Raw genomic sequence first — 26,971 nt, 5'->3', positions numbered from 1 at the left:
CTGTTGTTTTAGAGTGATGTAAAAACTTCTGCTGTCCACTCTCTTCCAACAAAAATAAAAAACAACAGCCCAAATCAAACCGCAACCTGCAGCCAAAACCAGCTGCCCAAGTAGTCTTACTGTAGGCAAGAAAGAACATATTTTCTAAAATAATTTAAAACTGAATTTTACTAAATGATAAAATAATGCATACGTTTAACATTCATGTACCTTGTTCTTTCTAAAAAGAAAAATGTAAAATACAAAGTAAAATATGTATTTTGGTAAATGAAGAATTTAAAATGATACTTTTCTGAAAAATTGAATTTGACAAATTTTTGATACAGTTTTTTATTTTTCCTTTGTGAGAAGTTGAAATTTTTATTCCTGAAATTTTAATTTTAGGAGGCTGCTTTGTATACATTTATACTCATAATTATTCCATACTGAATAATTTAATTTATAATAATTTAATAATTTAATTATTCCATACTGAATAATATCTCTGGGTAAGTTGTAAGTCACAGTAATTAATGATGTTAGCTTTTACCTTTTTTCTCATTTTCATTGGTTAAAGACAGAAGCTTGGAGAGTACTGTGGTTTATGTTCTATACTACTTGATGACAGCAATGCATCCAGAAATGTCTCATAGTAGTCATATAGTACATTGCACATTGATACAATTCTTATGATATTTTCATTTCCAGTATTTCCCGGGGATATGTAAAAATGTTTATTAAAAATTCCTCAAACCAAGAAAGTCTTGTTACATATTAATAGCCTGGGCCTTATGATGGAATAGGATAGTAGTTTGTAGTAATCAAAATTTGTAGCTATACCATGACCTTTCCGATTTAATAAGTCATTGGCTACTCTAAAAACTGGTCATTTTTCAGAAAAAAATGGTATCAGAAATGAAGTTCAGGTAAAAAGATGCTTTGGAAGATCTTGTAAAGTACTGTCTTTGGGAATCTACATGCACTTTTAGAAATGGCCTTGGTGATGTATCCACTATTGCCCAGAGATGAATTCCTGATTTGCAACCACAACAAAGCTGATCTCACCGCCTGTCCACTGTCCTGGGCAAAGTAAGAACCATAACCAAAAACATTACCTGTGACTTGTTCCTTTCCTTACAGAGCTCTAAAGAAAGGTTTGATATAAACCTCAAAACATGTAACCTTAATGCTTAAGGTTTGTGTGAAGACCACCAAATTAATGTAATTTATGACTTACGACTTCATCTTGGAGGGGGAAAAAGAGCTGCTACATTTTCTTCCTTTCCAGCAGCAGCTAACCTTTTGAGCAACAATGGATTACCTCTATTAATGGTATGCAACTTGAAATGGAATATGAAGAATCCCAGGTGACCAGTATGAGCTGCTCCAATCTTTTAGATTACAGCTGAGCTCCAGCAATACTTGCAGAAAAGCTTCAGTGACACTTGGGCTCATTTGCTCATGAAGTTGAACATGAATTTGTGTCCCTAAGTCCATCAAGGATGTTGTGTGAAATATCAGTCATGTATTCATGTCATGAATACACAGTCACGTGGAGAATCTACCACCTTTTGCAATATGGAAAATAAGTGAGACAGAAGAGGGTAAAAAATTGAGCTTCTACTCTAGCAGCCATCATCCCTAGTTACTATCTATATAAAGAGGCCCAAGAAACCTGAGGAGAAGTAAACTTATCTTGTTATCCAAAGAGAGAGAAAAAGAAAGTAGGAGTAAGTGATGGGTATTCTTTAAACTATATTGCAAGCCCAAAAAAACCACAATAAAACATGCAAAAGGCAGAAAGTTTTTTTGTTTGAACAACTCCAAATGTATCAAAGGTTTGTACCTTTGGCAAATACACCTGACAGGCAAGTATTTGCTTTCCCCATAAGAGAAGGTTGTCTTTGATAAACTCTTCACTGATTTTTCTGACTTAAGTACTTGAGAGCATGAGGTATACCCTACTGGCTTTTTTCAGCCATTACCTGCATTCCTATCATACATGATCTGAAGTTTGGATAGAGGCATATTGTGCTGGGCAGCAGGGCAGCTGTGACACAGGACAAAGGTTGAAATTCAACTTGTGACAGCCTGTGCTAAATAAAACCTCCTTTTAAGTTTGATTTTTAAAGGGGTTGCCATTGATGATGAGGTGCTTTGAAGTACCTCCTGCTTTTTGGCTTGCATCACTTTAAAAGTTCATTTGAAACAGTGCATAAAATATTCTAGCAGCTTGTGCTTATTTATTCCTACTCTTTGGGGAGACACAGGCTTGTGAATTAAACTTGGTATGTTCTAGCATTCATTTTGGATCATAAAACCTATCTGTGCTATATAGAAAGTGAGGCTGTCTCAGCATAATAATACACTGTAATCCAAGCCAGCTGCATTAATATTCCTATTGGCTGTTATTGGAGATATGCCAGTTCCCATATGTACTTACCCACGTTTCAGAGTGCCCTTGCAATCTCATGACTGCTTTTCACAAGTGCTTGGTGGCTTATTCTTCCTCCTCAGTACACTACAGTGAAATTATGTATTCAAACTGGAAGAGAAAAATGTGTTTAAGCTAACCAGCATTTAGCACACAGTACAAATTAAACCCAGATGATATGATTCTCTCCCTTGCTCCCTAACATTTATCTTGGAATTCATATTTAAAGCAGGAGTCTTTTGTGTTACAAGTAAAGATTGAAATTTTTTATAACCATTTTTCCCCCTACACTTGACAGGCATTCTTGTATAATTAATGAGTTGGATATACTGCTAATAGTTCAGATTTTGTGGTTTGTATTGTAAATTTTCTGTTTGTCTAGTGTAAAAGAAAACTGATTAAGACTTTTAGTTAGAGAGTCAGGGCTCTGAATATTTCTCTGCTATGATATTTTTTTCAGTGTTGATATAGATTGAGTCATCTCTTTCATCTTCTGCTAGAGATTTATTATGGTTATTTTTAACTCAGAACACAATATTGACATTGCAGTCATTTGCCTTTTTGAATCTAAGTTGTTCAGCTTTTGAGTTCTTCTTTTCTGACATACACATATGGAGCTTTTTTTAGTAAAGCTTCTGTTAGTGGCATGTTTATGTCTTAGATCTATTTTTCAGCAAAATTGTTGTCCTGGATCATAATTTGATAGGAAATCTTGACTGAAGATTTTTAGACAGAAGGGGTGAATTGTGGATTTGGTATTTATTTAAAGGTATGTTCCTCAATGCACACTAGACCATATGATGTAAAAGCCTCTCTTGTTCAAAAACATACTTAATAAGTCATCATCACTTATTTCTGATGAGTTACAGTTATCAGTATCCAAATATTTTTAATTTTTAGAACCACTGTATACACATCACAGCTGTCTTTTTACTTTGTTGGCAGATTCTTTGCAAGAGCTTCTGGAAGACCCTCTGATGCAGTTCCAGATTATTCATAAAAACTACCTGTAACTACAAATGTACATTTTTCCCATTTCTTAGTATTTTTAGGTATCTAGCAGGATGTTTAAATGCATACAAACTACAAATGTCAAGAAAACACAAATGAACTGCAGATTTTTATTTTTTTTTCATCTACTCAGACTACTTTGATAAGATATGTCAGCAACTTTACAGGTGACCTGTTTATTGATCAGGAAGCATTTGAACAGACCTCTGTGAAGTGAAGCATCAAAGTATTTTACTCTGTTTTGCCCATCAAAAATCACTGAAGTGACTGGTATAGTGAGGATAAATTTAATAACCTATGGGGTTGATAAGAGAGTTTGTGTGTCTGCTTTGTGCTGCAGTCAACAGCTGTCCCTTCAAATAATGTGGCCCCTATTCCCCAAATAGTTCATAGACTAGTAAGTGGGAATTAAAACAATTGCAGGCAAAATAGGAGATGGGCCTTTTTTAGTTTATCCAGCATGATGGGTAGGGTATAAAAAGAAACTATGGATAGATTGTAAAACAGGAAAGAATGGGCAGATATATTTTTTTTGTTTTGTTGAGTGTGAGCACCAGAAATATGAGAGGTTGCAGTTGTTAGGACAAGAGATCCATCTCATCTGCTATCTGGTTTCCAATAGCCAGGTGCCTGAGAAAACATGTAAGAACAGAGCAAGTGCACAGCACTCTTTTGTTTCAATGATCTTTAAGTCTTGAGGAATTTGAAGATTGGAGATTGCAGTTGTTTCTCATTTGTGTTTAATGACATTAGGTGGCCTTCATTCCATTGATCTAATTGTTATAATCTTAAGAAGACTTGTTTTTGATGGACATGTACTTGTTATTTCCTTCCGAATAGGGAAGTCAGAGTAGCAAATGTCATCATTTCTATGACAAAGTTATCAGTTATCTTGATCTAAACAGAATAGAGTGGAGTGGAAGTGTCTTTTTGCTTCAGAAAGTTAACATTTAAATGGACCTGAGCTGCCTTGGCCATTAATATATCACTGAGATGAATGGTACGGAGGAGAGTTTATTCCTTTGCTGCTGCGATGCTGGCAGGAGAGTGCTCTGTAATTGATTAACAGGGCACAGTGCATTGACTTATATGGGGAAGGCCATTATATCTCAGTAATAGGAAGGTATATATGATTCTGCTAAGTAAAAAATTGAATTCTGCAGGAAGTAACTAAAACCACTGGAAGAACAAAAGGTTCCCAAGATTTTTTTTTTCTCTTAAATCTGTGGTATAACAGTATTTCGTATTCTGGTGAAAGTTTAAATAGTGCAGTATATTTAGTGAAACTTTCATACAGCGCTAGAAATATTAGTTTATGTAAGCAGTCATTTAACTTTTATTCTGTTGGACCTCATGTTATAAGTAAATGATGAGATGTAATAACTTTTTAAAGTCTATTAATCTGAAATACAGTCCTTCCCTGTAATTCATACACATTTATGGTGAATTTCCCATATTTTAAATCCTAAATGAGCAGGCAGATTGGGATGTTTGGGGTTTTTTAGAACAATGAGAAAGTGAGATTTTTTTTTCTTATTACTTGGTATGTCAAAATAGACATAGGAGAGGATTACAGTTTTAACAACAATGAAGGCAAATGGTATCAACTCAGGGTTTTTTCCTAGCCCCCACTGCAGTATTGATGATTACAATAAAATTAAGAAATCAGAGGACTCAGATTAAATACTTCAGAAGCACACATACATCACCTGAAGCATATTCATGACTGTCTGTAAAAATTGTGACCACAGTGGCAAATAGAGGGATGCCCGCTCTATTTTTTTTTTCACTAAGTCAAGCTTCTCTGTCTTATTATTTTGAATCCAAGAGTGTGAGTTAGTAAAAAAGAGATAAGACAGACCTTTAATGATTTAGAAACTAATATTCATTCCAAATAAATTTCCCATATTTCCTTTTGCGCATCTTCAGTAGTAGCACAAATGTAACAGCTGTCAAATTAAAAGGAGGGGATTTTCTCAATAGCTACCGGAACCACTAAAAGATCTGAAGTTCTGATACACTTCTATTGTTGGGAGAGGTTTATTTTCATCTGTCATGTTTTTTCCCAGCCCAATGTCAAAAATCTGTTTATTTCTGTTGCAGAAATGAAGAATTTGCTCACATTTTTTAAATAACTTTTTAAAAGTTTGTTTATGCTTTAAGGTAGATCTTTTATTTCACAATTTTTTAGACTATAGTAAGCAGTAGCCTCCCATTATATTAGTAATAAATCAGGTTGAACATATTTCTTGTAAATTTTTTACCATTCTAATATTTTTCCAGGAAGATGCAGGTTTTTCTTCCCACCCAAGTTTGAAGCTATGAGTGGCAAAAAATTGTATAAACCTGACAGTTTATTTTGCGGAATATATTTAAAAACCCTCAGGAAACAGAACAAAGTTACATGTTCAATCTTAGTTTTCATTACTGATGAGAACATGCTTTGTTTTTTTCCTTAAGGGTAATATAATGTAATATAGCAAATGAAAATGACATAAAAATATTGTTATGTATTTTTAAAAACTCCTGATTGTGTTTTTTTATACTTTTAAATGGTTTATTCCATTTTTTCCCGGATAAATGGCAAATGGCTTCAAGTCTCTAGCTAGGTAGCACAGAAAAAGAAGTGGCAGCACAAGCAGTTTGCAAGCTGAAAAGATATTATGATCTACAGAAAATAAACTGATTGATAAAGAAATGCTTGAGAAAAACTTTGTCAAGTAGTTCTGCATTTATACGATTATGGCACTTAGGACAAAAGTTGGCAATTATGGCAGTCTGCTGCTCACTTCTATTCTTAGCTCTAACCTTGTACCACTTTGACTGAAATAAAAGCAACCTAGCAGCCAGGATCTGAAAACACAGGCGTGTGCAGAGGTGTGTGCAGCCCTGATGTGCTGCTGCAGGGGTGAGGTGTGAGGATCACCTGGCCACAGGCTTCTGACCAAATGTTCTGCTCTGCTGCAGCCAGAGCAGAGGGAGGAGGGAATCGATCTTTCTGCTTTGTGGGATAAACAATAATGTTTCAAACCATTTATCTTCCCTTGTCAAAATTCCATCATTAAATACTGTGGTAGTGAACTTAAAAGTCATTGGAATTATCCTTTATTTCAGTCCAAACCAGCTGCCCTTTACTCTTGCTTGTGCTTGTGTGGATTTTTTTTCCCTTAATGTTTGTTAACTCGGAGATTTGTAAAGGACACTTATTTTCTTTGCTAAATGTCAAAATATTGATTCCTGAATGAATGTTCTTTTGTATTTCTGTACTTCAATTTCTATTCCTGTAAAAGTAATTTTATTTTGCATTACATGAGACTGTACATTTTAGGAAAATTGCATTATATATTACTTGATGCACTCAGAATCCTCTTTTTTCCCTCTAAAGTTCTTTAGAAGGTAGGATTAATTTGGTCTCCATGTGTGATGCAGTCTGATCAAACTACTCTTTTTTAATTGTACCAAAAGGTGTTGTGGCTGAGCATTAAATATGCTGCTTATGCATATTTAGACCTTTTGTAGACCACCTATGGCGACCTAATGTTTTATAGATACACAAATTGAGGGTATTTCCACTTACAGCAGAGACTGTGCTACAGTGCATGTGTTTAAAAAGATTAGTTAGGCTTACTGGTGTAGGCTAAGGCTTTTTTAGTTTTACCTGTGGTATAAAATAGTAATATAAGCTACATATTTCTCCCATCTGTTGAAATATCCACAAAAAAACTCACAAAAGGCAGTACATTAATTAAGTATTTGAAAAATCCTAAGCCATTTCTCTTCATTCTAATTTATACAATACAAAAGAAGAAGATTTGATTTAGAGTTTTTTCTTCATCAGGAAGGCTAACATACTGATTTTGATATTTTTCCATTTTAGATGCTAATACCAAGTTAATCTTTTTTACAGCGGGGTAAAATGGAAGTGAAGTACTCAAATTAATTATAGAGATTAGCTAGTGTAGTTTTGGTGGGGTTTTTTTTAGTGAATTTGTTATATCTGAAAATTCATAGGCATTCATTATGTCCCCTAATTTATTTTCTTTTTTTTTTATATTGGATTTATCAAAACTTCTATTACAGAAATGAAAATGCATATCTTATTTACTTCTTAGAACGCTGTCATGATAAAACTTTTCTTTAGCACTAGCTTTTTGTCACCAAAAGCATCCCAGATATATCAGGGTAGGCTTTTTGTTCGCTGTATCCCCAAGGAGGATGATGGCTCGTGGTTAGATATCACCAGTATCTCATTTTGTCAATGGTTGAAGTCTCTATTTTCTCACGTAAGTGTGTGTGTCTGTGGTTTTTTGTGGGTTTTCTTGTGGTTTTTGAGGTGAGTTTTTGTTTCTTTTGTTGATTTGTGGTTGTAGGGGCTTTTTTGTTGAAAAGCTGTGATGTAGCTACATGCATTCCACATGTACAAAAATAAAAAGGATGTGTTATCACCCAGAGGGAAAATAAAGGGCACATTGTCACTTAATACACATGAATAATTAAGAGCATAAAGTGAATCTGTGTTCTTGTGTTTCAGAAAAATGTGATGAACCTCTGGTCTCAGCATTGCCACATTCCTCCTTCAGCAGTTCATCATCCATGACAAGCAGCTATGTGCCAGGGTATGCCAAGTTAAACAAGCGAGGAGGTAAGGGACATTGTCAACCTTAATGTTTGGATATTTCAAAAAGTGATGAATTATCTTTTTAATGTGAAAATGTGTTTTATGTGGAATACTATTGCTTACTCTTTTTTGAACAGACTGGTTTTATGAACTGAATTAATTTTTTTCATTGTATGGGAGATTAATTTCACTGTAGGGAGAAGGGCACTACCAGTAATGTGCAGCAGCATGGGCCACATGCCTGATGTCAATGGACTCATAGAGTACAGCTGCATCATTGGCTTTACATGAAATGGTATACCTGTCTGCATTGGGTAGTTGCAAGGTCACGGTTGAAGCAAAAATAAACATCTTTGATGTGACTTGATGTAACTTGTTCCCACCTCAGCAACAACTGCTGTCATTCAGGCTTTTTTCTATCACCACAGGGACTTTGGCTTTTGCATATATACCTGTAATGCAATGAGTGTCTGTAACACTTCTCTGTTCAGACGTAACAAATCTGCCTCAGACTTATTGGCTGGGAGAGCAGGTGCATAAATACGATGGCCTACCTGGTTCAATGATACTGAGGCACCATCCCCTGTCCACAAAGAGTGCTGGTCACACTGCCAGCTCTGCCAGTTTTCTGGAGGTCATCAAGTAGGAAGGAATGAGCTGGGTCTAACATCAATCCAGGGAGTGTAATCTTCCTGGAAGTGGGGAAGAATATAGGGTGGGTCCAGGCATAGATATTCCTATGATGTGGCTCAGGTAGTACCTGGAGGCTGAAACGGGACCCCCAGGCTCACTGGCAGGGTGGGTGGGTTCTCCACTGGGTAATTCAATTATGGCCTATTGGTACTCTCAGAGCCCTGACACTCTTCTTGGTTTACTGGTCTGCAACTTTGCTGCATATTTGTGTTTTACAGCTGCAGAATTCTTGTTCTTTGATCTCTTTGTTTGTTTGTTTGTTTGTTATTTGTTTTTTGTTTTTGTTTTTTTTCTTTGCTCTCTAAAATCAGCTTTAGCCAGGCCCTGAAGTTACTTTCTTTTCATGACTAGCAATTGACATAGTGAGTTACTTATAGTCCTGCTTCCTCTGATGTCAGCCTGTGCTTGTACATTTAATACCTCTGCTGTCATCCCATGGTTGTGGTCCTCTACCCTACATTTTTATAAAATACCAGTTTATTCTCTGTAGAATAGGTACGATGGGTACAGAAATACATCAAAATTGTATACTGGTAAACCCTAGCCTATGCAATCACTCAGCTAAGTTAAATGTAAAGCAGATGAGGTTATGCTACTGGTTGTTAAAAAATTGTTATTACAAGAAAGCTTAACAGAAGCAAAAGACTAGCTTAGAGAAAATACGACTGATGAGCTTTAGTGCTACAGGCCTGCAGATCTGATGCAAAGCCTGTGGCCAGAGAGGAGCATTGGCAATTTCTTTGGTTTTAGGCCTGCAGACCAGTAGATAACACGGTTTGTTGCTTCTGAATGAGAATAGATGTTATTTCATGCTGGTCACAGGCTTTTATTTCAGTGCTCCATATATTTTGTTACATGCCTTTTGCAGTTCTCAGGATTTCTGTGGCAGTGTGTTTTGGTAGGCTCTCAGGTCCCTTCAGTTGTGTCTTTAAATATTCATCAGATGAAAGGGGAGGAATGCTTCAATTCTAAAACACTGCTCATCATTTAGGTTGAATTCTGTGGTATGACTATAGTTATATCCATTTCTGTTCTATTCCCTGCTCTAAGTTTTTTTTAAAAAGGCCATTAGAACCACTTTAATAAAACACAATTTATCATCAGCTTTGCTGGGAGGATCTTTCTTTGTTTATAGATGAGTATTTCTCATTTTAGTTTACAAGACTACTTATTCTGTTCTAAGTGAAAGGCAGGTTGACATTTGGAATTTAATTTTTTTCTTTTAATTTTGTTTACCTTTCTCTTTCTTACCCTTATAATCACCACAGTGTAGTTTCTTTTAATAACATTTCCTTACCAATATCGTTCAATGTGGTCATTAATCAAACACTGGCTTTATTTCCTCATTGGAAATTTAGTTGCACCTCTTTGTTTAAATAGCAACTTTGCTAGATTGTTATTATCCATCTCTTAGTACCTATGAAGCATAGCACAAATACTTTTCAAAACTGAGGCTCTGTGTACATGAACAAATATCTTTTTTCTAATCCTAGTGGCAGTAAAAGTACTGCAGAATTCAGGAGTCTGTTTAACACAGGAATTTGTCTGTGTTTATGTTTCTGCAAGTGATGGAAAATAGCTCAGTATTAAAACTGAACTATTTTACAACTTCACAGAATTACAGATATTGCTAATCAAACCAGTAATAGGCAAATCCAATTTTTTTCTCTCCAAGGAGTCATTATCAGCTAATAGATTCCCAAATCAAATGTGCTATTTAAACCACACTGTGCTGAAGTCATTAAACGGAAAGAACTCCCCCTCCTCTAGCCCCAGACCCTTTAAATTAAAGAAATGCACATTTGAAAATTCTACTCTCCAACCTAATTATTTTTCTTTTCTGTTTTCATGGCACTTCACTCCAGACTGGCAAATCACTTTATTTGAATAGATAGTATATTTTATTCCATTGATTAAGGCACTGATTCCCTGAACAGCTACATCATGTTATTAAGGAGGCTGGAGTTGTCACTATAGTTGTTGTGGTTCAGTTTCCTGCTGTAAATGTTGCAAATGGAAAGATGCATGCCAAAAAGAATTTGATATTTTCAGCAGTTTTTAGGAGGCTTCAAAAGCAAAAACATCCATGAATTTACTCTAATGTTTGATAAGACTTCATTTACAAATCCTATAACAAGTGATTTAGGCAAAAATAATTAAGTATTTGTGGAATGGCATTGATCTGGAGACTGTCAGGGTGTATATGTAGGGTGGGTTTCTGTGTCAGTTTGTGAAAATATTTTGCATTTTCCACATCTGCCTACTTAGATCCCTGTAAGCCTTCAATTACTTATGGGTTATACTTATTTCAAAGGAAACACAGATTTGATGGACAGAAATTTGATTTGAAATTTTAACCTCTCCAAATTAATTTACTTGGTGGTTCTTCTGCATTGGTGCTTTTTGCTGTTCTGAACCTTGTTTCTTGTTAAAAAAGGAGAATTATCCTGTGTTTTCTTGAAGTGGGGGTGGAGGGAAGTGGGGTGGAAATGGTTATTTTTCATTATAGTAAAAAATGCTGATTATAGAAACAAATATTTAGTGGTTACATAAAGGTCTGTCAGTGTCTTGCAAATTTGTACCTATACACATGAAATTTTCCACGTTTCCACAATTTCCATGTCAGTGGGTAAGAATCTTTTGATTTACATAATCATTACAACTGTGAATCTGTATTTCGTTTATCACGAAGAGCAAAAAACTTAGGGGAACAATGCAAGTGTGCATTTTATACCAGCTCTCTCATTGATGGACCCCCAAAGTCTGCCTCATGGGGTCCCTTCCTTCTTCTGCCTTCCTAGGCACATTTAATCATGGAAGTTGATAAAAGAAATCAAAATACTTTCATTTTATTATCATGGAAAGAAGTAGGGAAAATGTCGACAGATTTGTTGTTTTTCTTTGTCAGCAACTATACTACTACTATATATACACTACTTATCAACCGATTTAATTAGAGTTAATGCTGGATAAAGCAAATGCTGCTATTCCCATCAGGCTGCAAAGACAAGGGGGTGAAGATCCTTTGAAATTCAGCTGTGACAAATCGTCTGTGGAGAGAGAAGGATGCAATGAATTTCATAGTGAGTGTAGGTTTGGCAAAGGTAGTGTGGTGGCTCCTGAATTATGTTAAAGGCTTATAAGCAAAGACTTGTACTTAAAAATTTAAAGAGTACTGAATTAGCAACTGTTCAGACAAAGCTGGATGTAGCCAATTTCTATAAAATTATCCTTTTGGTAGTAAGATAATATTTCATTTTAAGCAACTAAGTCTTAGTGCTCTACTGTATAATAGTGTTAGCATATTTTTCATTTTAATTTTAAAGTTATCTGCTGTGCTGTTTAGTGCTAGTATAACAAAGGTACAGATTATTTTTGAAATGTGAGGGGGAAAAGCACCACAGAAGAGGAGAAATATTCATGGCTTTTCTTTTTTTTGTGTCTGTCACTATGACTTTTATATATATATATATATATATATGCATATACATGCAAACATTGGGAAATATTTCAGTGCTATAAAATCCTAAAACTTTTTGCTTTGGATGGATTTATTAAGAAAAATAATTTTGAGTTTTCTGTCACTTATTAGCTCAGATTCTCCTCCTGTCTAAACCAAACAATTCCAAGTATGTTAAATGATTCAGTGTGCAATTTGGAGAATATGGGGATGCTTATCTTTGAAAAAAATTAATTCAACTTTCTAAAATAACTGGAACTGGAGTCAACCCAATTGGCACATAAATATATGCCATTAAGTCAGTGACAGATCAAATTTTAACTGGAATCTAGTTAGTAGACTATATAAAAAGATTACAGGTCCTTCCATTTTTGTCATACCTCTTCTCCCACAAAAGTCTGTATTGCTGCCACCCTAGTAGCTAAAGTGGCATCAGAGAAAAGGAGAGCTTTCAATAAGTTCATTCTACAGCTTTTTAAAATCCACCCTCAGTAACTTTTTCACATGTGATGTCAAGGTGAAAAGGTCTAACATCTTATGACCTGCCATCGATAGGATCAATGGACTGCATCACATCATAAGGAGGATTCTTAGCACACGTTTGATATGATGTATTATCAATCTTCCTTTCAGTGGTTTCAAGCTATTGGACCCTTTACTTCTCACAAGTACAAGAATTAATGCTGCCTATCATCCATCTCATAGCATTTTAATTCAGGGAAGAAATTCTACATTATTTCAACATAATGTAATGTTATATAATATAATTGGAAGCTGCTTGAAACTGAGTAGAGTCTCAGAACTTCAGAAGTAATCCCAGCAGACAGTGAAAGTATGAAGGTCATAATGAATTTCTGGATATGTGGAAATTATTTTTTTCACAGTGGAATAAAAAAGAGGAAATTTGGTACCCAGGGGTTCTGTTTTAAGTCCAGTATTAGCAGGGAATCTGATGCTACCAATGAAATTGATAACATAAAATGAAAGAAAGTATCTGTAGAGCAGTTGATGTTCAAAAAGCAGTCCTAGCACCCCTGTGTAACTTGTATCTAAGCTTTCAGGTTACCTTTTAATCAGTGTGCTGACCTTGGCTTGTTATCAGAGTTGTTAATATGACTATAAAACAAGCATCAGAAATTTTAAGTGTTAGCATAGGTGTAATTGTGACAGGGTTTTTTTTTTTTTCCTTTAATGGAGTCTTACATTCTGCCCCCTGTATGGAAGATGCAAGAATTTATCTATAATGGGATATGGTACTTTTATTCCCCAGATCATTTCCAGTAAGTCAATCAGATCTATGGCAATGGTTCTACTAAAATAAATTTTAAAATGCTTGTTAGATCCTTGCCTTTGAAGGATTCTAGGGACACTTAGACTAGGCTCTTTTTACCTTCATTTTTAAAGTCTCCAATACTATAATGAATATCACTACTTCTCCAATTGCTTATTACTATTGTAAAATTGAATATGAGAAGGATTTTATGTAGTTTTCCTTTCAGCAAAGTGAATGTGGAAAGGGCGTTAACATCAGCCTGGATTGTGTGAGCAGTCCAGGCTTGTGCCTTCACAGGACTTGCTAGGAGTTTAGTTTGGGTATGAATCTTAAAGTAAGGAGATGCTGCCTCTGAGCTAACATTTGTCCAAATGAACAGTTAGCATGCACACTGTAGCTCATCACATAAATACTGCAATCTCCATGTGTGGACAACAACTTTATGCTGACTAAGAATACCTGTACAGAACACAACTCATTGTATTTTGACTAAAACCCTCTTAGGAAGGAGTTATGGAGTTGCCAGTGGTTTGGAAGTTCACTACCCAGGTTAGACCATATATTGTCTTTTGTAAGTAAACAAGATCCTGAGAGTAATGAACAGAGTAGCATAAGAGAATTGCTAAAATCATGAGAGTAGTATTATTCACTTAACTTTTGTATGTCTGTAAGAGAGCTCTTGCTCTGCTAAATCACCAAAATATGGTTGCCTTTTAAAAAGTAAATGAACTGCAGTTCTCTTCTTGTAAATATGTGCTTTAGAGTAGCACAAGTTTTACAATCCACTTCAGTATGTTTGCTAAAACCATCTCATGAACAGAGTAGATCAAACTAGGTTTTCAGAAGTCAGGACAAATTGACAGCCCTTGCTTATTAAATAATTTCTTATCCATTTAAAATATGAAAATTACTTATGGTTGAAAAAGATAAGCCTCTATCACTTCACTTATAAATAGACCCCAAAAAACATGTTTGTCTGTGACGCAGCATTATTTGTGTTGCACAGAGTTAAACAATATTTCTGGAATGTTTTAGAGAGAATACAAGCAACTGATGTTTTTTTATTGGGAAGTTCTCTGTGTTGTTTGAGGGTTTTTTGGTTTTTATTTTGTTTGTATTTTTAAATTTTTTAAAATTCATTTCAAGACATAACTCCTTTAGGAGCTCCGTTATCTGTGAGAGTAAATTAAAACCTTTTCATTTTATTAGTAGCATGTCCTTTTGGCATTACTCTTAATAAATTTTTTGTGTAGCATGAACTTCAATCTCTGGGTTTGTTTTTTCTGTATTTCTTTTAAAATTGATAAAGAATTTGTGTTTAGCTCATTTTTTGCCTAAAAAAAATAAAATTTTCCCTCTCTTTATCTTCTTCACTTCCTACCACATAATCAGTTTGGTTTATTCTTCACCTTCAAACTAAATAGTTATGCACCCCACTTTGATTTGTAATGTAACCCAAAACCCACCTCAGGTCCACAAACACTTATATCCCCTTTTTGAAGGCAACTGTGATTGCCACTTGGTTGATGTCAGAAATTGTTTTCTGTACTTTAACAATCTGGCCAAACGAAATATTTTTCATAAATACCTATTATATGTAGAAGGAGTTCTTTAAAAGACAAATAAAAATATTTGTACTAGCTCATTCCTCTGAAAAAACATTAAAACATTCATTGCAAGAGGATAGTGAATTTTGTGAAGGTGCAGGAAATAGAAGTATCACAAAGAGGAAAGAAAAGTGCCGTGTATATCCAAGACAGACTCATGCATTGAAAAAATAAGTTTAGAAAGGAAAGACATCCCCCTTTTCATTCCAAACCCAATCCAAGAAACAGAGTCTGTAGAGAGTGAAGCTCAAGTAATTGCATTAAAAAAGGCATCATTAGCTTATGTTAATTTACCATAGCCTGATGAATACAGAAAGCATGACCGTTTTTCCCAGTTCATAACTAATTTGTTAATTAAAGTGTTCAGAATACCTAATTGGCTTATTTCATACATGTGTAGATGGAGAGGAGGAAAAAAACCAAAAAACAACTGTGCTCTCAACTTCATAAATTTTTTCTTGCAGCAATCATTTGCAGGGGCAGCAGTTCCAAGCCCAACTAGAGACATAAGGCAAATGGGTATCTTTCTCGGGCAACAGGGATGGGACAGCAGATCACCCTGGCTTTAGTGAGCAGCCAGTATTTTTTCAGAAAAAAAATCAGTTTATTTCATTCATTGTTTCTGATGCTAATGGGCAGCTGAGTTTGGCAGAAAGGTGGCTGTGCTGGTGGCAGAGAGGGGGCAGCCTCACAGAGAGCCAGACTGAATCCATATGTACAAATACACTTTTCCCATATCCTTAGGGTACCAGTGCTGCTCTGGCTGTTTATCCCCAGAGTAGCCAAATTCTGAGCTTTTCAACTACTTTGAGAGTTTAATTTGACAGTTTCTCAAACAGCATTGGTACATTAAGTAAATACTTAAGAAATCTCTTTTGGTGTTCTTATTAGCTTCATCTTGAAAATGCAGACCTGATGAGCTCTCCTGCTCTGCTCAGAATACTGCCATGGTTTCCATGGCAAGCTGGAAATGAAACCTGAAAAAGAGGTTTTGGGGACACCCTATAACAACCTTCCAGTACCTGAAGGGATCCTACAAGAAAGGCAGAGAGGGACTTTTTACAAGAGCATGTAATGACAGAAGAGAGGGGAAATGTCTCTAAACTGAAAGAAAGGATATTTATATTGCATAAAAAGGAAAATTTATTTACTATGAAGGTGATGAGGGAATGGAAAAAGTTGCCAAGAGAAGTTGCAAATTCCCCATCCCTGGAAGTGTGTAAGTCCAGGTTGGATGGAGCAATGAGCAGTAAAAGGTGTCCCTGAACATGACAGGAAGCTTGTGAACTCTATGATCTTTAAGATCCTTTCCAATCCAAACTATTCTATGATTCTATATATAAAAAAAAACCTGATGCACTACGATTAAATTGTTGACTTAATATAAATGGAGATTTGTCTGGAAAAATGCATGATAATGCCATATTAGAGTTCATCTAGATGCCCCTTGAAACCAATGCCTCACAAGGAACTTGTCTACACCGGAGTTGGCACACAGAACAAGCAAGCTGGAAAACTTCATGTTCCTCAGACACTGGGGCTACTTTGCTTGCACAGAACAGTGGGAAGACGTAGGATTAAAAAACCCCAAAAACTCAATATAGGAAAACATGGCCAACCTCTCTTGACAGGTGAGGTATACTTAAAAGCAGCAGAGACTGAGACTTTAGATACCCTAGATTTGGTTTTATCTACAGATACTTCAGACTTATATGCAGAGCTGTGCAAGTACAGAGCTCTGGAATTAAGGCGAAGATGTGTAGTGAGTCTACAGAAGATGCACTGTCAGCTTTTCCCAAGGTCAGTGTCTCCTGCCAGATGCTACGAGTGTTTCACTCTCTCCTGTACACAAAGCACAGGTTTTCCTTACACAGATGGGGTAGTGCAACTGATAGATTGCTGCTTTGAGCATTTGAACCAGAGCATTGCCTTTCCCAAATAAGTCATAAACAAGCATGAATGCTGGTAGAAATGGGAGCTATTTGGCTACCATTATAACCTCCCACTACAGTTATATGGTGAAAGAGAGAAAAGAAATAATGTGATAAAATGAGGCTATTTGTTGCAAGATGGGAGAGTGCAGCTATTATTCATGTTTCAGCTTTCACAATGAGATTATTCTCAAGAAAATCTGACCTACACAGTTAGAACATTAATACTTATTTTTCTGTATGTAAGTTACTACATAAGTTACAAAAAATATCCCTGGATCTGGAAGAGTCTGACTTAGCATCCAGTCTCATGTCATAGATATGCTGGTCGTTTCTCTTTGTTTTCTCTTACTTTTATTTGTGTCAGCATAACTAAACCATTTCTTAACTACACCAACAGCTTATCACCTTGTAGTGTTATAGTCACATGACAATTAGAAAATCAACTGGGTTGTAAAAGTCCTTTGATGTCATCAAGTTCAACCTACAACCCAACACTACACTGTCAACTAGAGCATGGCACTAATTGTCACATCCAGTCTTAAACACCAAATAGACATATGTATAGCTATAGATAAAATAAAGTTATACTTTCTGTGTCATTCTCTGCATGAAGATTTGTTGTGCTGGAGTTCAGTTAAGGACCAAGCGATGCTCAGAAAAAAAATGTTAATATTGATTTATCCCTTTCCTCCTGCTATCTGCACTGGTTTTTGTCTTCGGAAATGATCCATTTTTGGCTCTGGTAAATAGCTTATATAGGAAAATATTGTTCTATATTGAACACCTTTGGGAGTTTGTCAGCAAGCTAAGAAATGAATATCAACAATGAACTAATTTCTTTCAGAGCCCTAATTTTTTCTGACTGCTTCTAAGACAGATTTTTATTTCTTTTAGGACAGACTTATGTTCTTTATTACAAAATTTGTTTGAATGGTCAATTTTCCAAGTGACTCAATGTTAGATAAATTGTCTCTGCTGTGAATCATGGGTCTGTATAATGTGATAAGCAATGGGGGAAAAGCATTAAAAGCTAGCTTGCTTGAAATCTGCTTTTTGAAAAGTTGTCTTTTAGATGTCTTTGCTTTTCAGTATTGACTACCATCAAATTTAGCATTCCTGCTGGGCTTTTAAAAGCTCAGCTCCCAGTGAGCTAATTTTGCTTTAGTTAAGAAAGTTGTCAGAAATTATTTGATTTTTGTAAGGATCAAAGGGTCCTCTGGTATTTAGAAATTGGCACTTGAACATGTCTATAATTACATAATATTTATAGATCAGGAATAGTTATCTTATAGGTGTCCCTGTCTTCCTAGTTTTTGCTAGTATAGACTGAATGATATTATGATGACTCAGTTTTGAAGGAATAATCAGGTGACATTTAGTAATATTGTAAAAAGACAAGTAAACAAGATTATTACTTAATGAAACAGGACAGTGGTTTTTTTGCTGAGATGGAAAGCTTGGATATTTCACAGTGCTGTACTGAGACGACTACAGCTGACATTCTGTGGAATGTAGAACATGTTAGAACTGGATTTTTCCTTTAATAAACAAGTCAAAATGTTTATTATATACAGTGGGAGATGGTGCTTGAACTGCTTTGCTTTCTTCAGTATCAAGAAGTTGTCTGTTTTCTATAGTAGAGAATAAAATCCCCAACAAAAAAGCCAGTGCTGGAATATTTGATTTGCTGACTGTAGAAGCTGGTCAGTAACATCCCCCGTAACACATTTTGAATACATTGAGGTGATTGTTTCTTACACATATTAGTTTCCAGGTGGGATTTTTTTCAAGGAGGGGGAGATGTTCTTTCTTTTATAATTGTGATTAACTAGTTTCTAAATTAGACCAAAGTGGTGCACAGCTATCAAGTAGAAAAAGTTCAATGCTAAGTTTAAAAAAATATAAGATTTTGAGAGATGAAAGAAGCTGGTAATTACGAGTCTGTTATAAGCAACCTCTAAAAGTTGCTTTAATAAACTTCTAGTTTCTAGGTAAAACCAAATTCTGCATATTATGCATGGAATATATGATGTTAAGCACAGTGGTGATGATGCTTTAGCTTTTTCCTTATCTTGAAACAGCAAATAATGTGTAACTCAGCCAAGGCAGTAACCAACACATTGACCAGCAATGTCTTTTCAGTGAGCCATGTCCAAAATCATCTGGAAAGAAGTTCCATATCTGGAGATCAAGGCAGAGACACCAAAAACTGGGTGGCAATTAGCACAAATTATTTTAAAACATTTTGGTTCTCAGGTTTCCACTAGATTTTAATTAAGGAATTGTATTGGGCCATTCCCAGGGAATGTTTTTTTCTGCGGTTGGAGCAGAGGCCTGAGCACCTTGCTTATAAATAGGTGGTAATGGGCACCCTTTAAGAAAAAGCTGCTAGTTTACCAGCTCACTAGGTGTGATATGGCAATTCCTGTGCTCTTATCGTGCTCCCTTACAGCTAGTCCCTCCATGAGGCTGGTGACAATGACAGGGTTTGCTGGGGAAATCTACAGGCTTATCCAATTTTATGGATGATTGCAACACTTTCAGCCTCTCAGACTCATCTACAAAGGCAAGGAAGTTTAAAAGAACAGGGAAGGCTGATGGCAAATAAGAAAGAAGGCAGGAGACACCTCAAAGTAAATTGATTTACATATTGGCATAGGTCCAGAGCTTATTGAAAAATAGGAATTGGGATTATGAAGTAAAAAAGTACAAACAAATTCCCAAGATAGCAGAGATAGGAAAACTGCACAAAATAATGCTTTGGTTTGACAAGAGCATTGGGTGTTATCAGAATCATTAGGCCATATCATTTCTAGTCACCTGAAAAGAGCTGTCCCCTTTTCTCTCCATCTTCTATTCCTTCAAAAGAGAAGTTTTTCTTATTTTAAGGCCTTTGTCAATGACAAACTTTTCTTTTTCTTGAAGGTTGTCACATTTTTAAGCTAGTGCATAACAGCAAAAAAAGACTGTCTCCACAGCCTAGCATGCCTCATGAAACACAGCTGAAAGTGTAGCTATAAAAGTGCTTACAACTATTTCAGAGACTTACCATATATCACATTACAAGCAAGTAAATTGAAGGCTGTAATCATGGCTTTTATCTTGCAAATTTGCTCTAAGAACTTTAAAGAGGTCTAAATATTACAGCTAAGGAACAGGATGCTGCTGATCAGAGTAATAAAAAGCATTGAGAGATTTCAGCCTTCTATCAAGGTCCTAAAATCTATATACAGAAAATAATTTAATTATGTACTTTATTATCTATAATGGTTAAAAATTGACTGGTTTATATCCAAATTTTTCAATTAAATATAGGCATTATTTTTTCGTTAACACTGGAACCTCATTGTTAGTATTTTTCAGAAAGCCATTGCCCAGCAGAAGTGGTATTATACTTTCTCCATGTATATCAGACAAATGCTGTTAATACCATCTTATAATAGAGAAACCTGCAAAACCCATAACAGTGTCCCAAAAGATGCTGAGAGCATAATTTAAAATATAATGGTTATACTGGAAATATAATATAGGCTGCTTTTATGGATGATTTTAAACTATCAACAATATCAACCAAAGAAAATGTTTTCAAATGCATTGAATGTGGAACCTATAAAAGACTTAATTAAAACAATTATGTCTAGATTTAGTTTTGATGTTGATTAATAGTAGTGGTATTAGTAGCAGTATTAGTAAGTATTGACAGAGTTTTACATAATTGGTATATTATGCAACTTTCTGACAAAATTATAGTTAAAATTTGATCCCACTTCCTACTCCACACAAAGGAAAACTAAAGATTTTAAAGATGAAAAAATTCTAAGTGTTCTGGCAATTTGAATAGGAATGAGCCAAACTGAAGACGATTATATGAAATTGGAAAGAGGGGAAAAGATAGATTTATAAATGTATGTTAGAAAACTGAGCCCCTAAATTTTGTTAATTTTCCAGGCAAGTCTAGAACAGAAATCCCTTTGTGTTCTCAATGTTAATGGAGAGAGTGTTAGTCTTCTTTCTTTATAATTTACATGGAAATATAAGGTAGGAAAAACACGTATTCAGATCTGTTCAAACAAAACTACGTTGATATGCAGAGCTAATTCAGAGAACTGGTCTCAACAAATTAGGACACTCTTTAAAGTGTAGCTGTCACAGCATTGTCTGGTTCAAAATTGAAAGGATACTTTGCACTGTGGATAGTGCTAGTGAAGGAAGATTATGTAAAAAACAGGATCATTTGTGTTTGTTCCTAAAGGGACCCTCAGGCCAGATAGTTCGTAAATGTCTTTCCTGGATTTTATTAAGCTAATGTACCATGTCTGCATTTGATTTCTTTTTATTCCCAGAGGGATTATATTGTTCTTTTTAACTATGTTTGCTTGAAAGTATATAATGTGCTTCTACAACATGGAGTTGAGCATCTGAGCATCAAATTTTCTTTGCCAGATAGATAGATAAAGCTGTAAAATGAAGTTCACCAATTTATCTAAGAATTCCTTTGAAAGAAGAGCTCATGACAAATAAAAGAGGTAAACTCCAAATGATAAAGCTAACCGTTTATAACTATTATCTCCCTATAAAAAAAAGAAATTTTTTCATGAAATTTTTTGGTCTTTGTTGGTGATTTGACACAATTAAAATCTGCTCAGTAATTCAGTTTAATACCAAAATAAAGTTTGGATCTGGATAGGGATAGGGAAGGTATATAAAGACACTTGTACTCAGTAGAAACAAAAAACCAAAATCCCTTCTCTTGATGAGGAGATCAAGGACTTCCACTTTCTCACAAAGCTTGTTCCCATGGAAAGGATTCTTTCACAAGTGAGAAGATTTAAGCAGTTTGTTTGTATTTGATGCTGGGTGGTAATTTAACTTCACCACATGTTTAATCTATTGCAATACTGGTACCTTCTGGGTCACAGCCATTTCCATGACCTCAAATTATATCAACAGTTATTCATGGCTAATGGAAAGTGACATCACATCATAAAGAGAGAGATCACCAAGAAAAGTTTTAAAAAGTTGTAACGCATTAAAAAGGCTGTGGCAGAAGCATTGTTAAGTTCATGACAGCATGCAGTGATCACCAGCCTGATTAAAAAATGTTTAATAAAAATTGTTGTGTTTTTGGAATTCTGGAATGTACATGGAGATCTTGCAGATGCTTAATTCCTGAGGCTTGTCACTTCAGAAACTCAGCTTTAGTGTTGAAGAAACTTGTCACTGCAGATCTGGCATGATAGAGTGCAACACAATATGTTCTGACTTGCATGCAATCCTTCAGCAGATGAGTATAGCTCCAGGGATGTTGACATGACACAAGCTACTGTTTTAGATCATTCTCCATGGTGTGTGGCAATGCTAGCCTTAAACATGAATTTGTCAGGCAAAGTTGTACAAAGCAGGAGAAAACTGGTGGCAACTAAAACTATTTCAGTTACTGTGGATTCAAGGAGTTTTATAATAAGAGCTAGGAATGTTAAAATGTTGGCTGTGATCCAAACGTGCATTGTGCCAGGAGAGATGTAACTGAGAACTTCAAGTCTGTAGATAAAGAAGGGTAGAAACCTTAGGCCCTGAGGAGTGTTGTGACAGGACTACTTCACATTGTTTTGTTGATTCAGAATCAAGTATTATTTTTTTTCCTTCCGGATCTTTGATAAATATTATTAAATCACAGTTATCTTGGCTTTCAGATTTTGGAGTGAGTTTGTAAAGCCCACATTTGATCTTGCATGTTGCTGATCTCATTGTCTAGTTCCACAAGATGCACTTGCATCTCCTCTAAGGTCATTGTGCAGATACTGACACTACTCAATACTGTAAGGAGCTGTAAGCACAATATTAAGAATTTTAGATCTTGTAGCAGAATATTGATAAAGATAGCAAAACAGTGTTCCATCTGTTATAGGGCAAACTGAACCAGCTTTTATTTTTGTGACTGTAGTTTTGTTGCACTATGCAAGCAAATGACAGCCGAAGGAAGATGACATGTTTTCTAGTCCCATTTGGGACATGATGGGACATTTTCTAGTCCCATCACTGACTTCATTGTTTAACTATTGGTAAATGTTTTGTGATAAACTTTGTTTTTAATATATTAGAATTTTTCTTTTTCAAATCCTTAACTTCCTTTACAAGACAAGAGTTTGAAAGAAAATTTTCTAATTTTCTGCTCTTTTTGTGCCCATTTCTACTTCTTCTTCCAGAATGAATTCAAGAATTTCACTGTATGTTTCTCAGTCTCCGGGAGTTTATGGGGTTTTTTTTGTATTTTGGGGGTTTTTATGGGGCAACCCCATTACTTCTCAAAAGTACCTATTCAGAAAAAAAGTGGAGATTGTTGACCATGAGATATCAGGCAGGAAAATATGAAAATTGAAGAAGTCTGCTTCTATGGCAGTAAGATTTCCCAACATCAAAAATTTTAAAGAAATATAATATAAAGTGATATAATGAATAAGCAGAGGTCAATCTCATATGGAAAATCAGTGTATTATCCTGATTTAAATAACAGTTACTAGTGATGACTATGCAATACAGAGAATTTTTTAAAGGTAAAATAAAAAAAGCAAATGTGCAAAATCATGAGAATTTATTACTGAGCTGTTTTCTAGAGCAGAAATATTACCTTGCTTGGCAAATTTAGAGACAGAATTTCAGGAAATATTTGAGCCCCTGTAGATTAGAGGTTCTTATTTAAGGAGAATAGGAAAGCTTCTAGGGAGTAAGGCCCTTCCTTTATGATCTTAATCATGTGAAATACCTTAGCCTGTGTAAGACAGTTGGATCATACAATATTTCTTCATCTCATCTCTTTTCAAGGCTGAACAAGGCCTGGTCATTCAGCCTCTTTGCACAGGATGAATGCTCCTGTTCCTTCCCTTTTTGGTCTCCTCCACTGAATTTAGGGTAGCACAGGAAAATTATGACCCCCACTTGAATGGGAAAGTGGTGTCTGCGGTTGGAAAACAAAAGCTGCAAAAACAGGAGACATCAGGAGGAGAAAAACAGAACCAAAGACATAACTCTTGAGTGATGCACACAAATACACTCAGACTGGGAAAGTAGAGCTGGGCCTGTCATTGAGACATTGTGTGTCAGGGTCCAAGGAGAAGCCAGTGACAGGTGAAATTTTGGCAGGAATGTATTACAATCCACCAAATTAGGGTGAGAAAGTGGATGCCATGTTCTTTGAACAAATTAGGAACACCTCTAGATTGGGTACCTTCATTCTCATGCAAAACTTTAATCTCTGATGCCTGCTGGAAGGGCAGCACAGTGGGATGCAGCCAACCCAGTTCTCTGGAGTGTGTCAGGAATAACTTCATGATATAGTACTCATTTTGATAGATCAAATTAATATCTATTACAGATATAAATGTTTTTCCTGGAGTAACATTTATGACAAATTTGTTTTGTAAAATCTATGGCAAATAAAACTTCTGTTCTCCAAATAATGCTTTGCTTCTACTAATAAGAAAAAAGAAATTCATGTGGTACTGAAAAATAAAAGAGGAAAATAGTTGCAAAATATTGGCTTCATAAGCGCTGGCTAGATCTTGTAAGTGGGTCTGATTTTTTGATGCTTAATTACCATTGCCAAATCAGAAGCTAAATTAGGGGATAAGATGCTTTTAAACCCACAATTAATAACACATATTCCTATTCTCTTTCATTCTTTTCCAAAACCTGTATTTAAATCTATATTCCAAACATAATAGATAGAATTATCATGTCTTGCTTTCTCTTCTTAAGCCATGTGCTTTTGCCTGTTTAAAACATTTTTATAGCACAATAATCATAGGATTCAATTTTTACGGAAGTACTGATTTGCTACTTTAGTGCTTTAGAAGCTCTTACTGCATACTTATTTCCTGGGCTTCTGCCATAAGGAAAATCCCTTTGTCTTCAGTAGGAATCATATCCCTGTAACTGGAAGCAGAGAAACACTAACTATCTGTGATAAGTGGCTTTCTGCATTATAAAAGTGAATCAGGAGAGCATGGAAAAGCTGTCATACAGTTGCATGGATGTTCCTGGACAATTTAGCTTAAGCTGCAGTACTCTTTCCTTGTCCAGGCTCAGCAGATGGACATTTTCTTGAAGACCGTTAGTAAGACTTGCTTGTTTCAGGAGAAAACATGAGCTTTACTCAATAGGAGAATGATATAACTTCTGTAAAGTCAGAGCAGCAAGCTCTGTGGGGGTGGAGCCCTGGGTTGTCCATTTATGGTAAAGTAGGAGAAATTACTAGCTTTAGCAATACAGTATTCCTCAGAAAGTTTCAGAATGCTGTTTCTCAGTTGTCTTTGTCAGGCGAATAATGTGTTACAGCAGCTTACACACACACAAACTAAAGTCATTTTTATCCTCAGTTAGGTCTTTTCTTGCCTGGGCATTGCTTCTGCCATGTTATATGATTTCTGTCTTGAATACTCTTTTTGTAGCAGTGGCTGTTTCTTCATCTGCCAACTGCTGCTCGGTACCAACAGAAATTACTTAGGTCCAATCTGCAGTCTAGCTGTTTGAGATGGTGGGAATTTTTTTTCTTTTGTTGGGGGATTGGGTATATTCAGTTAGTCCAGACGTGCAAAAGTTCCTTTTTCTTCTCAGCAGTGTTGAGTCTTGGCTGACAGTGTTGAAAAAAATGCATTCAGAACAAGTGTTTTAATCTGTAGCTTGAAGAGCTTAAATGAAGAGTGTGGAAGCTGCAGAGAGATTAATTTCTGCCTAGGGAGCCATGTCTTCCTAAGAATGTTAGAGGGCTAACGGAGGCAGGGGGAGAAATGGGGATGATTCAGGACACCTGAAGTTAAATCCTGCTTTGAATCCTCCCCCAGACTATGTATGTTGAACCCTCCTACCATTAAGCCAACATTTCCATATTCTCATCCCTTCTGTGGGTAAAAATTTAAAAAAGAAGGGTTGGAGTGTGCATTTGGGGCTCTTAATTTATTATAGTGTAATTTTTGAAATGCTCTGCTGAATGAACTTTGAGTTCTCATTAATATATATTGAATAAAAATCCTAGCAGAATTTTTTACCCTGATTAGTGTCTAAAATGTATCAGATTAGTTAATCCCATGAGGGTAAATTAACATTTGATGCCACTGATAAGAGCTGATACTTTTATTAGTATTATAACTTTTTTTGCTGGTTTCCCCCCCCTCCCCTCCATATAGTCTCACATGATTATAATGATTTTTTTATACAGTGCTATGTTTTGGCTCCAAGGAGTATAAACTCGTTAGGGAATCCTCATTGTTTATTAGTAGTTTGCCATAGACTTCAGGCAAATTGCTGTCCTAAAAAGTTGAATTCTACTGTAGTATAGTTCTATCTTGAAATGAACATATTATTTTGCAAATTAAAATAAAGAAGAAAATTATTCCTCTGATGTTTTTGCAACTCTGCATATAGTATCAATAAATGTTTTGCTATTAGCAAAATAAAAGGCGTAATATGAGCTTTCATCACCAAAATGGATGCAGTACAGAGTAATTTTTAAAAATAGAATATATTTTCTTAATGGAAAGAAAGGATAAGGATCTTGGGTACTGCTTGCAATAGATGCATTAAAGAGAAATATAATTAAGTTTTAACTTTACTAAAACAGAAAATGCCACAAACACCTTGAATCATCTGTATATTAGATTTCAAAAGTCATCTCTCAATATTATACAATTCTGTGCTCCAGCTTGTTGAAAGAAAGGCAGAAGAATTAAATACATGTTCTACAATGGATTCAGCAGTAGTGGTAGCTTATCTTCATGCAGGGCACTGGTGCTATCAGAGCTCCTGTGATATCTTGAGCAAGGTATGATTTGCAGAAGCACTTGGAAAGTGTCCAGGCAATGAGGCAGATAGGGAAGAGCTCTGTCTTTTCTCAGGATTGGGTCAATACCACCTTGACACAAATAAGAGGGTAGTATATCTCCCTCCGTTCATTTTCTAGATAATTT

General features: G+C 35.5%; 1 protein-coding gene across 1 annotated transcript in view; it reads left to right on the top strand.

Moving 5' to 3' along the window:
* CNTNAP2 (contactin associated protein 2) overlaps positions 1-26,971 on the top strand; it is a 1,019,478-nt gene that overhangs the window by 307,903 nt on the left and 684,604 nt on the right. Inside the window, exon 2 of the mRNA XM_038163912.1 lies at positions 7,956-8,066. Within this exon, the coding sequence (XP_038019840.1) occupies positions 7,956-8,066 (111 nt within the window). The remainder of the gene's footprint in view (positions 1-7,955; positions 8,067-26,971) is intronic.

Source organism: Motacilla alba, chromosome 2 (assembly GCF_015832195.1).
Source record: "Motacilla alba alba isolate MOTALB_02 chromosome 2, Motacilla_alba_V1.0_pri, whole genome shotgun sequence".
Taxonomy (NCBI): Eukaryota; Metazoa; Chordata; class Aves; order Passeriformes; family Motacillidae; genus Motacilla; species Motacilla alba.
This window is presented reverse-complemented; position numbering and strand designations above follow the sequence as displayed.